Source organism: Pempheris klunzingeri, chromosome 1 (assembly GCF_042242105.1).
Source record: "Pempheris klunzingeri isolate RE-2024b chromosome 1, fPemKlu1.hap1, whole genome shotgun sequence".
NCBI classification, from domain to species: domain Eukaryota; kingdom Metazoa; phylum Chordata; class Actinopteri; order Acropomatiformes; family Pempheridae; genus Pempheris; species Pempheris klunzingeri.
In genome coordinates, this window is record NC_092012.1 from 12286262 (window position 1) to 12299813 (window position 13552).

General features: G+C 42.6%; 1 protein-coding gene across 1 annotated transcript in view; it reads left to right on the forward strand.

Moving 5' to 3' along the window:
• Nucleotides 1–11428, forward strand: part of acsf3 (acyl-CoA synthetase family member 3) — a 30416-nt gene extending 18988 nt beyond the window's left edge. Inside the window, exons 8-10 of the mRNA XM_070830501.1 lie at nt 7924–8058; nt 8562–8673; nt 10686–11428. Of these exons, the coding sequence (XP_070686602.1) occupies nt 7924–8058; nt 8562–8673; nt 10686–10800 (362 nt within the window). The 3' untranslated portion in view covers nt 10801–11428. The remainder of the gene's footprint in view (nt 1–7923; nt 8059–8561; nt 8674–10685) is intronic.
• Nucleotides 11429–13552: the final 2124 nt, after the last annotated feature.

The window sequence follows — 13552 nt, forward strand, 5'->3', positions numbered from 1 at the left end:
GAGATCAGCCAAATCCAGCAGTTGAAAACATCTTAAAAACCTCTCTGTTTGGCACTGCATGGCCGACGCACGGTAGAAGATGAAGTCTGAGATGAAAATAAAGCTAAAAGGTGAGACTGACAGGCCAATAGGAAGAAGCGGCAAAGGAGAGCGGGCCAAAGAGAAGTGGAGTGTAAGAAGTGGAGGAGTGTGAGAGTTTAGATCAATAAGTCCTCAGCTGGCTAGAGGTGTCTTCTCTTGTGCGAGTGGTTGCTGCATAGCATGACTGGCAGCTCTATAGGGAAGCTGTCACCTTCTCCTCACTGCTCTCTCTTTCCACTCATCTTCACAAACATCTCTGAGCACATTGATCCCCTCTCACCTTTTTTTTTTTTTTTTTTTTTTTTTTTTTTAACCCTCTTCTTTTCTCCTCATGTATGAGTATGAGTTCGGCTCAAATTGACAAGACTGCAAGGGCTTTTGTTGTCAGATCTGATGTGCACATGTGAATACAGCAGCAGCGGCCAGAAAAGAGCGAAGAGAGAAACTAGAAGTGGTGCAGTAGATTTGGGTTTAGTCAGTCTCTATCAACCAGAAGAGCCCAATACTCCTCCTGGAATGGATTATGATGCTCTGAAATAAACCATAAATAAATGTATGAATACATTAATTAGTAAGGACATGTGGGAAGAGAGGGAAGCTTGGGCACTAGTGATTTTTCAAATTTTGCATTCCAGTGATGAATAATGGAGGCTTGGTTGTAGCAGTGTAGAGGAAGCTGTGTTTGGGGGCTGACTATTAACCCTGTCTTATCTGATGTTGAATTATTTATTCAATTAACTTGGATAGACTCAGGCTCAGGGGCAGAAAAGTTACCGAGGGGGGGGGGGGGTTAAATCTTTGTCATTTTAGCTCAGGCTTATTCCCAAAGAACCTCCTTATGAATCGTTTAAGAGCCAGAATTGCTCATAAATGTGGCAAAAATATTTTTTGGTTTCAAGTTGAAATTTTCTTGTTGCAGCTAAACCAATTTCCACAAGTATTTGTAATAAGTCGTCGTAAACATACCCCACGTCGCTGCAGAGCTTTATTTTTAGGCACTCAGGAGTTTCATTTGACAAGGCATGAGTGTTACGATGCATTTGATTGAGTGTGTGCGTACGTGTGCAGGCCCTCTTGTTGAAGCATGTATATGCGTTTGCCCGTCCGTGTCTGCTTGTGTGTGACTGCGAGAGATGTAACCCCAGCTGTAAAGGTGAGCTCCAGGTCTGCAGGGTAAATTTTCCACAGACAAACAGACAGAAGTGTGGCTCATGTCCCGCAGAGCCATCACTAGTCATTTGTGCATCGCTCTTTTGCTCCCAGCTGCGCTCTCCCCTCTCCCATGCCTCCGTCCCTCTCTGTGTTCCCAATGTCATATTTCACCCCAAGTCACATTGTGTCCTCCTAACTCCAATGTCAGAGCTCACTGTGGGATTCGCCAACACCCCACCCTCCCAGCACTTTGTTTAAACCAGCCATCCCTGTAACATTTACAGCCAAGGTGTCAACACACGGTGGTTCTGGTTTTATTAACAGCAGTTGCAGGTGAATGTAGTTTAACACTGCTTCACGTGAGCCACTAGAAACATTTGCCAAGAGTTTTTGGCAAATGTTTTAAAGCAGCTGCCACTTTGTTCTCTTACTGTTTTGTGGGAAGTTCTATTTACCTATCCGTCCTTGCTTGCTCTCCTCCGTTATTCATTCATTCATTCATTCATTCATTCATTCATTCATTCATTCACCTGTTCTGATCAAAAGAAAAGAGACAAGAAGTACTGTGGTTTTAAAAGAGTTTTACTTCAGGCTTTGTAATCGTCTGCTTCTTTCTGGAGTCGATTGGTTGCCTATCAGATTTGTGTGATTCAGTGCAGAGAAGGAGCATGTAAACGGCAGTTAAGTAGTTTGCTTGATGAACATGGCAGATCTGAGGCAGACATCAATCCTCAAGTTCAGCTTGTTATCTGCCGGTGGAGAGGCAGCGCAGCAAGGAATATGATCAGTAACATTAACATAAAGCGATTCAAGCTCCTTTAATTGCATTATATTAAACAAATTAGATCACTCATCCAAGTGCAAAGTGCTTTCTTATATGATATTAATTGCTAAAAAAGGAGCTGTGACAAAAGTTAAGGATGATAAATAATGTCAGAGCTGAGATTTCACTGCTTGGCTGTCTGTTATTTATCCTCATTAACTCTTCCATCTAGTCATCGGGGCTTTAATGTGGAACATTAATATTCATATATGCTAAGTGTTTACAGTCACTCCGAGAAGAGGCATGAGTCACATTTAGACCTCTCTCATCTTTGTGCAGATAAGGCTCTCCTCTCCACAGTGATGGAGGGCACTCAGCTTTAACCTGCGGTGTGAGAGTTTAGGTTGTGCTGAATGCGGTGAAAGACTGTGACTCCACTTGTACGTTCACGCAAGGCAGAAGCATCTCCTCATCAGGCTCACTTTAAACACTTCAGCGACGCTAGTGCAGAGACATGTATAAACACAAATAGAGTCTCTAAAATGTCCACTTTTCTGAAGGAAAGGCACTTTTGAGTTTTCATTCATAGTAGGTAATTTTTCTAAGTTATTCACTGGGTTTTAAAAAGCTTTTGTGGCTATGCCACATACATGTCTGCAGAGATGGTGTACAGAGAGCTACATTGTGGCTTCAGCGCACTTAGACACACAGCAGGTCAAATAGAGGGTAGGTAAAGAATACCACCTTTACAATAAGTTGCCTACATGCCATGAATTTGTGTTTTGGGATCACCTTAAACATTAGACTACTGTAGAGCCTGGTTTTACAGCAGTTATACAAGAAGTTGCAGATTTGTTTCTTTTTAAGAGATCGGACTGGATGACAGTGCGTTTCTTCCATTTTTAAATTGTTGCAGGCTGAGTTTGAATGTTTGGTAAGTCAAAGCAAGAATGAGAAAATTATGTGAGTGTGGACATGCTTTCATTTTATCACTCAGAGAGCACTTTACATGAGGCTACACGGCAACCACATCTCCAGGGCTGAGTGGGGTACGCACACAAAAACAAGTACGTGGTACTACAGATCAAGGTCACACTCAAATCGCATTCAATTACAAACACTCGTATAACACTTATTTCTGCATATTTCAGCAACAGCTTAAATCTTTTATTGGCCTTTAAGGTCCTGAGAAATGAATAGATGACTTCTGCCACCTCTACAAAAACTGTTTTCATGCATTTTGATGCCTTTCTCCCTCCCTGACACCTCCTGCTGTAACGCTAGTGGCAGACAGGCTGAAGTGTTTTTGTGATGTTGGCCTTTGTCATATGTCACACTCTGCCCTTTTCTTTCACGCTCTGTCTAAGCAATGCAGCATGTCCAGACCATGCGGGTGTTTGTGTAATTTTGAATAGTTGTGTGGATTAAGGCACCTACAATTGCATTTTTGTCAAGCCACCCAATCAGAAATAAATCAAGAACACTAAGGACATGAAGGAGAGCAATTAATGACGATGGCCACCATCACTGTGGAGCCGCTTCCTTGCCAGTTCTGTTGAGTGGGTACTCAGGTAGACGGGCAAATAGTTTGTTTGATGGGTTAAGAGCCAGGAGAATCTTACCTGCCTTGTCTCGGCCCTTTAAGCTCCAACCTGAACACATCACAAGCAGTCTTCTAACTAAATATTAAATAGAATGCATGATCAAAATTGTACGAAATATGTTGGCATTCATTAGCATTTGTTTTGTGTTAAGCAGTGTTTAGAAATGCAGTTGCCTGCTACCTTCCAGTCACAGTAAAAGACTAAATGGATGTTAATGCTGTGTGGATGGGAAGCGTTTTATAACATATTTTGCTTTTACATTTGCATCAGAGTTACTTTTACAACTGGCTGGTAACATGTTCCTGCAGACAATTTATATTTCTCCTCTTCTTTTCCTCTCGTTTGTCAAATTTAATATGCTTTGTCTGCCATGGAAACTGTCAAGAATGACACCAAAGTAGACATCTTTGAGCAACCAAAAAAATGACAGCAGGAATGAATGCCAATCACCAGAGTTCTGTTAAAATGTCACACTGCAGCAGAAATTCCTCTTAAGGCAATTTTGTATTACTCTGAAAAAATGCTGTTGCTGGAATTTCAAAAACCGTCGATAACACACTATTCTGCACAATGTTGTTTTTCCTGTTGGGGAAAAGATAATCATTGGCTTAAAATAATTTAGTGTTGATTTTCTGAAATTTCAATTACGCTAACATTACACATTAACAGAATTAACTTTTCTGCAGACCCAACTGATGTTATTTTCCTGTTTTCTGAAAGACATTGTGGAAGTTTTCTCTGCCCTCCATCCTCCAGTTAAAGTCTTGATCTGTTTTTATTTCTTTTTTTTTCCACACTGTGTGCCTTCACTTTCTTTAATGCCTCGGAATAAGATGAAAGCCCAGTGCAATTAGGCTTCTTATCGTTTTAATTAAGAAAGCCATTCGGCCATATCTGCCTCCGACGCCATAACACATAATGGCAGAGAGTCTCTGATGCCTGAAGTAGTGTTTGTGTGCATGTGTGCGTGCATGTGTGTGTGTGTGTGTGTATGTACGTACTGTGTGTGTACATACAGTATGTACAAGCTTGTGTGTGTATGTGCGTCCTAGTAACACAGTTCCCAACAATCTTTCTCCCGTCCTTCTTTCCGCTTTTATCAGTCTGTGTTCTCCAATCACTATTCCCACTTGTGCCTCTTTGCAAACATGCTGTTCTATCCCTCGTTATTTCCTCCTCCTCAAAGAGACAAGGTCAAACAGTCCTGTATAAGTACTTCAAACTCAATTCAAGTATGTTGTCTGAGTGTTTCTTTACAACTCCTTTGTCAAACATTGCCTCATTAATGCTGTTTCCTTCCTCTGTGCTTAAACATTTGCAGCCCAATAGACAAATTTTATGGTATTTTTATCTGTTTCAGGGCACAGTAACAGCTTATCTGTGTGCGTGGAAACTGCTCTTTTCCCCAAATCTATTTGCATAAGATAAGAGAACTACATGGCTGTAACCAAATTATTTCCAGACTTTATTTTCTTTTTCCACCCCATCCAAAAGAGGAGGAGAATTGGAAAAACTGTAAGTACCCTTTTAGTGGTGTTAACACCCAACCAAGCTCCTCTACCCCCCTATCCCCTTCTCTCTCTCTCTCTCCCCCTCTCTCTCTCCATGCTCCTTCTCCTCCCCTCCCCTGTTACCCTGGCCTATCAGTGCGGAGCAGTGGTCTGTGAAGAAATTCCCAATATCTAAATTTACACACTGTATCAATCTTGTTTAATAGACTGGAAAGCTTATAGCTGCCGTGGCAAGCCGGTAGAGAGGGCAGCAGTGATAAATTGTCGGTGTGCAGGCGACAGCCGCCCGTGATGTATAATGAAATATTTATGATTTATCCCAGCTAATAAACTGAAATGAAGTGCGTGATGTATGTGAACAGATGGGCCCTCTATTGATGCTGAAGCAGAGGCAAGAGGGGGAAGAAGAGACGTGAAGATAGGTGGAGAGGAGGAAACAGGAGATGTGATGAGAGATGCTCCAGAGACAGTGAAAAAAAATGGAGGGCAAAATGGGACAAAAAACACAGTTTTTTTCACAGAGGAGAAGCTGAAAAAGTGGACTAAAATGTAAGATGGATAGAGGGATACAGAGTTGGAGTAAAGAAAAAATTAGATTAAATGATGGAGTAGAGGACAGACAGAAGATGGCAGTAAAAACAGACCACCATCAAAATATAATCCATCTCCTAAAATTTATTGTTTTGATTCCAGGTAAGGCAAGGCCAATTGTTTTCTTTTATTGATTCCATATTTCAGGTGTAGACTTTTTGCCGTTGCAGTGTCAGCAAACATGCACAGTTTGGGAAACCTGGTGGAAATGTTCTGAGCAGACCTGTACCCAGTATTTTAGACGTGCTGAGGTCACGAGTCCAAAGTCTCCTAGTGAAACTCCACCCATGCCGAGACACAAAGTGGCTTTCACACCGATACGTGGTAACTCAACGCCTTTAGTCATTAAACCACGGTACGGCGGAGTTATGAAGCGGTTCCTGTCATGTTAACACACACAGATTTTACAGTAGCTGCCCGGCTTTGGCCAGTCAAAACAAAGGGTCAAAGCAAACGATGGAGATAATAATTCATTCACGCTGATGATGCACATGTGTATGCTAGCTAGGTATAAAGAGCTACCTACATTTTTTAAATTTATTGTAGGGGCTCTATTGGGGGGCTCTATAACCAAAATCATCAGTCATAATTAAGAATGTTGAATCTAAAAAGATATTGCAATTAGCCTCAAAATTACAAAAATAAATTTGGAAATTGAGTAAAAATAAACTCCAAAGATGAAACCCTACAAATTTCCTGAGACAGTGCAGCGGTACCATAGCTAAAGCCCCAAATCTCTGATTTCCCTCTCAGTCCACCAACCCTCAAACCTTCAGTGTCACACACACAACTTCACACACATATTCAGATAGAATTGCATTCATTTCCTTACACTAGCCCACACTACAACCTTTGCTTGCTTAAGCTAACCATAAATACCTAACCTTAGCCTAGCCTGAACCTTAACCTAACTCGTACCTTAATGACCGACCCAAAATTCAGCATTTTACCAATCGGGGAAAGCTTTTATCCCCAGTGGCATAAGCCCAATAAACTGTCCCTAAGTCCCTGAAAGTCATGCCCACTCACACGCCCATTCCCTCCTTGGTCCCAGCTGTGGACGCACCACCTGTAATAATCCAAAAGGACACCTTCCTGTTCCTTCTTTTCTCCTTCCCTCCTCTGTCCATTTTTCTCCCCCTCCGTCTCTCTCCACTCATCCATACTGACCCATTTCCACTGCTCGTCATCTCCAGGCCCAGCTGAGCCCCTCATCCCACATACTGTACTCATCCTCCCCCACACCTGTCCCCCAGACACCTACGTGTGTGTGTGTGTGTGTGTGTGTGTGTGTGTGTGTGTGTGTGTGTGTGTGTGTGTGTGTGTGTGTGTGTGTGTGTGTGTGTGTGTGTGTGTGTGTGTGTGTGTGTGTGTGTGTGTGTGTGTGTGTGTGTGTGTGTGTGTGTGTGTCTGGAGGATGATGTGGAGGGATCTTAAACACTCATCCATCCACTGCACTCTGTCTCAAACACACATGCCTGCTTACACACACATAGACACACCTTGTATTCAGCCAAGTTTACTTACCCTACATTCTGTGTATCTAGTCATAAAGGTGATATGCACGTTACCTAGATATGCTGTTTTTGCTGAGTTAAATTATCACCCCAATTTTTCCCCACAGACCCAAAAGTTGTTGTGTTGTCTGCTGCAAGAAACTATTCATTGCAATTTTAGGTTGTCTTGTAGTGAATACAGCTCTGAATATGCTCAAAGTAATGAAATAGAATTTTTTTTTAAAAATAGGAAAAAATGGCAAATTGTTACTGATTGCACACCACCAGCGCAACTAGATTTTGACTATACTAGCACCATGGCTCAAGGGATGACGATGTCGGTTGGCTAGTTGGTCCACCACTTTGGTCAGAACTCAACAGCTATTGGATGGATTATTGTGAAACTTGGCACAGATATCTGTGGCCCCCAGATGTTGAACTCCTAATGACTTTGGGGATTTGGTGACCTTTCGTGTAGCACCACCAGCTGGTGGCTGATCCCATTGTCATTACGAGCATGTTAGAATACTGTTGTTTACATTTAGCTCAAAACGTGGTTGTCCTGTTTAAATATACAATGAGCTCCTGTAAATTCACATTTTTTTCATCAATCTAAATTTGTCTAATGTGCTTATACATAAAAAAAAAAGTGTTCCATAAGTATATATGGACACCTTCTTACTTAAGTGGTATTGTCTGTCTCCTTGTATGGATGTGTCTTTTAGGAGATACAGCGGTCTATAAAGATGGTGCGTATTGGATCATGGGACGCAGCAGTGTTGACATCATCAAGAGTGGTGGCTACAAGATCAGTGCACTCGAGGTGGAGCGCCACCTGCTGGCTCATCCAGACATCATAGGTAAGAGTGCTGCGCAGGTTTAGGCACGGATGCATTTTTCATTCTTTTGGCTCTGTTCTGCAGCACATATGGTGTGAAGTGAAAATGCTATCAGTTAAAGTGTCAAGGAATTTGATGGCGCTCACATCAATATTGGGTCAACACTATAGGTCCTTTTTATATAGAATGCAATCTCCCAATTTAATGAAACGCGGTAGGACAGTGACCCTACAGATACAGACTGAGGAAGTTCTTGACTGTCCCCTAAAATTAATACCGCATTTAGAAAAACGATTGCAGCTCCTTCACTGCTCATATGATGTATATGAAAACACCCTCTAATTAAAGATAAGAGCCATCATGTCAAACCCCAGTCATTGTTCCGTTTTAAAATCATTGTGCTGAAGTAAGGAGCCACGACTATAAATAATGTGACTGTGTCCTAACACTTTTATCTTAATACTAACCACAGATGAAATAATTTGAGTAACTTAACAACATGTCTGTGATTTTAAACTTTGCAGATGTGGCTGTGGTCGGGTCCCCAGATGCCACTTGGGGACAGAAAGTCACTGCAGTAGTGCAGCTGAAGAAGGGGAAGAGTATGTCCCTGCCAGTGTTGAAGAACTGGGCACGGTACTGTGACTTTCAGCTTGACAATCTTTCCTTTGTCGATATTGCCTGTTGGTTAGCTTTCTTGTTGTTGATATGACTCCAGTTTTTTACTAACAGACGCTAAAATAGGAAACATGCATCCTTGTTCAGTCAGTCTTTTCTCATAGTATTATAGTAGCATGTGGACTCCAACCTGTACCACCAATGGAGACTGTGACCGGAATAACTTACAACCGATACACCATCCTGAATTCTTAAAAACTAAAACACAAAAAAGCACCATCCCCCCATTATTGCAAAGGAGTGCTGACCCTGTCTTGGTTAAATCTTATTACGCTGATTCAAGAACAAGCTCTTTGCCAGTCCTGAGGTAAACAAATGCGGGCTCCTAATGCACACTCTGCTCTCCAAGCAGTTCAGCACAAATATCCCCAGTGACTGGCCCTGGAGTCCTCAGATCAATACAAAAGGATGTGAGAGAAAGAGAGGCCAGAGATGGACTAATGAGGGGAGCTGAAGGAAAGACAGGAGATGAAAAAAAAGATGTGGAGGAAACGAACAAATGATTGTAATGGAGGGCTTTGTGTTATGCGCTAACAGGGTTTTTTCTTCCCTTTCTAAATGTCAGTAAAGTTTATTTTGTGTAACGCAGACACTTGACATGCAGCCCTTTGGTGTGACTGAAGGCACAAACACTGTTTTCCTTTTTTTTTTTTTATTTTCCTCCTCTTTTGCTCACCCTCTGTGTAGAATTTTGTCCAACTCTTTTGTCCACCTTTGTCCTTTACTTTCCCACCATCTGTTTTTGTCGTCTACGCTGTGTTTCTACTACTCACCACTATCATTTATTCACATCTCTGATTTCTGTATGAGTGCATTGTGTGTGTGCCTGTGTGTGTGCCTGTGTGTGTCTGTGTCTGTGTCTGTGTGTGCACGTGTGTGTGTCAAGGCTGAGGGCTCCATATGGTGTGGGGGTGTTAGATCCTACTGCTGTGGCCTGCTGGTCCAGCACGGTAGATTACTGCTGCTGCCTGTAACCTAGGTTAACACACACACACACACACACACACACACACACACACACACACACACACACACAGGCACACACACACACACAGGCACACACAGTGTTTGTGGCCAGGAGTGCTGCCAGCGGACAGGCAGTGCCAGCACACAGCCCACTGCTGAGTCCAGAGTGTAGGGGAGAGAGAGAGAGATAAAATGAGACATAAACAAGTAGATGGATGCTCACTCTTCAGTGCCCTGGCTTCAGCTGTCAGTCTGAATCTCTATCACACCCTCTGCGCCCCACACGGCCTTAACACACACGCTCATGCACGCACAAACACACTGCCCTGGAGAAATTGGTGACACGAGCAAGCCCCATTACAGAGACGTGTATGTATGCACATATACTCACTCACACTTTACTCACTGAGACGGAGAGACGGAGACATCTGCTGAAAGGACTGTTTGATGGTAGCAGTATGAGTCATTATGCTCGCTCGCGCCACATAGGAACCCACACACACACACACACACTGAGGCACAAACATACAAACAAACTAGGTTAGAAGATAATAAAAAAGCTCCAGGCTTCAAGACTTGACGTAACAACCGTGCGCTCAAAACGGAAAAAATAAAACACTTTTAATTATCCCAGCCTTCTGTTTTTGCTTTTATTATTTGTTTTTTTTATTTCATCTCACAGTGATTATATTGTTTTGTACGAAGGGAATTGTCTGTGTCTGGAAGGCGAATTGGGGATATTAGGAAAGGAGAGCTGCAGAGTGTATGAAGGACATTTTCCTTATCTCGACTACTCTGCCACAGGGCTAGCCTTTGTTTTGCAATTGTTTTCTGCTTTTGTTTTCTTTTTCGTTGCTGCATATGTGTGCATATTCCCACCCTTGTGTGCACATTGATCATTGTTGTGGATGTTCTTGTTCATGCCAGTCTGAGTTGAGTCCATGTTTATCTTCCTTTTGTGCAGAAAACAGTCTTCAGTGTATTAACATCCGTGTTTATTGCAGGGAGCACATGGCGCCCTACACCATCCCTACAGGCCTGGTGCTGGTGGAGGAGATGCCAAGGAATCAAATGGGCAAGGTCAATAAGAAGGACCTCCTGCGACAGTTCTTCCCGTGACTGGACCATTGTGCTATTCACGACAACATACAGGTTCCTGGTTAAATAACTACGGGTGTGCATCACTTCCTGGCTGTCCCCATCTGGCCCTTAATGGTACTTACAGACAGGTGTACAGAGGAAATACAAAGTAATGGATAAACACCTCATGGAAAATGACTTGACCTCTGAGGTAACTTAATCACAACCACAAACACTGCAGCAAAGGTAATTCTATTACATTGATTGCCAATTATGCCAAGGATTGTTTATCAGTCTCCGTGTAGGAGAAGTCTGGAAATCTGGCAATGTGAAACGTAGCTCTATCAAGAGGACAATAATGTATGCACAAATTGTAACTGAGTTTAATCAACAAAAACCTCACAAGAGCCATCAGAAATAGTGGGTAAAATTTAGATGAACCAACCTGGATGCAACAGATGAAGTCGTCAAGTACCCTTAATTGTTATGCAGCCTAATATGAGCTACTTCTGTAGGGTTTACAATTGTAGCAATTTTTGAGTGTGCTGTTAATAGATACTGATTTTATTGTGCTACGATGAAATGTACAAAGGAAATGGAGGAGCTGCTCACAGCTTCTAGAAAATTACATATTAAATTAAATATAATAAAATATTTGGCTCTCTCACTCTCGTTCATTGGAGTATGGTATTTTCTTTCCTGTGCAGTTTGTTGCTTATATATATATATTTATATTTATATATATATATATATTTATATATAGGAGTTTCACAGTCAAGTTGTTAAAAACACACGTTTTGTATATATACAAAACGTGTGTTTTTAACAACTATTCTTATATGAATACCAAAACACAGCACTACTTAAGTAGGTAAAGAGTGCTTTGAGCACTCTTATTGGAATATGCTGATGTTCTATTGGTGTAAATGGTGTGATTACGGAATAGAGAATGATAAGTTTGGTGGTAGGGTTGTGTGACCAAAAGCAAGAGTCATGGTTAATTACACCTGTACCAAACAAAATAAAAGACAGTGTGGCGGTGAGATAGGAGACTTGATGAAATGGGATCAGTAAGAAAAAACTGTTAATTTATCGCCAGCATTGTGTGCACACAGATGCAAATGAAGTAACAGAAAATGTTAAACTGAAAATTAAAAAGTTTTATTAAATTAAATTAAAACGTGTTTTGGAGTTATTCTAGTTTGCTGCTACTTCATAAATTACAGCACTGTTTCACGTGTTTTCTCTGTGCATGTGTGTCTATGTGTGTGTGTGTGTCTGCAGCTGTGGTTACACAGGTGTGATGAGAGCCTGAAGGCGGATTCTCTAGCAAGGCACAACACCACAGCTGGATGCCCCACACTCCATCTGACTAACCCTCTCGCTCTGCCCGCTCTTCTCACCTCTCATCCTTTCTCATCTCCATTTCTCCAATACCTCGCCTCTTCTGTTTTCATCACAAGTCAAAACAGATTGCAGTAGCACCGGGACCAACTTGACTGTGAGACTCCTTTTGAATGAGCTCTGGCGTGCTGCCAGGATGGGTAGAGACGGCATGAAGAGATGAAAGAAAAGGCAAAGAGAGGAGAAAAAATATAAAGTAGGACTGTCGGAGAGATTGGAGCCTCAACGAGAGCTGGCTAAAGGAAGTTATTAGAAGAGAAGGGGTGAGAAATTAAAATGTAGAAAAAAGTTAGCGTTGGGCTTTGAGCAAGTGATATGCAAAGAGTTTGGAGATAATGAAGAAGAGGAAAGAGAGGAGGAGGCACCAAAATACCTTTGAGATAAACAGTCATGATGAACAGCGAGAGAACTAAAGATGGAAAGAAACACAAGTGCAACCCCCAGCCGATACAACCTCCTGTCCACACACACACACACACACACACACACACACACACACACACTCGTCCGCCCACAGTCACCAGAGACCTGATTAAGAGAGCAGAGCTATCGATCTGTGGGCTGGCAGGCTAGAATGGATGAGCAAGCAGGGTTGCAGGAGCACCAGAGGACAGCTTCAGTGCCCCCGAATCCCCCCACCGCCCCACCCAACCACCCACGCCAGAGCTGGGAGTCGGCCAGGGCCACGGGCAGGAAGGTTGGGGCTGCCACGCCAAGGCTGCGGCTAGCAGCAGAGTGTCAAAATCAAAACTGAAGCGTATAGAGCTGGTGTGCAGTAATAGATACACTCGACTGGAGGTGTGTGTGTGTTTAGGGGGGCACTCAGGACAGGTACCAGTGCCTCCCTGGTGCACACAAGGGGGAAGGGAAGCTGGTGGATATTCCCTGGACTCGTGCTTGATGGAGTACTCGTGCCCTTGAACTACAACCACCTCCCTCCCTCCCTCTCTCTTTCTCAAACACAGACACACAGATTCAAACACTGCCCTGCCTGTGTTTGTTGGAGCGTGGTGGAGAAGGTTGTCTGCAGATGGCTGCTTATTGGGCCCCAGGGTCCTGGAGGGTGGGTTATGGGGGACACCGGTGAGGTTGTTTATGTGTTTGAGACACATGGATAAAATGGATAAGGTTTAAAGGAAGCAGGTGATGTTACAAAGAGATGACGGCAAAGTTCATATTGTCGTGTTGTACTGGTGTCTTTTTACTTGGTCACAGTTTCATTTTCAATGTAAGCCTGCCTGTCAGATGATATTTAACGTAGCTTCCTCTTCAGACGATGGACACATTAGATTGTAACAGGAGTCAGCTGGCATCTCAAGCTAACAAAGAATTGAACCAGCATTATGTTTCAAGGGGAGTTTTTTTTTCTTTTTTTATTATATTGGGC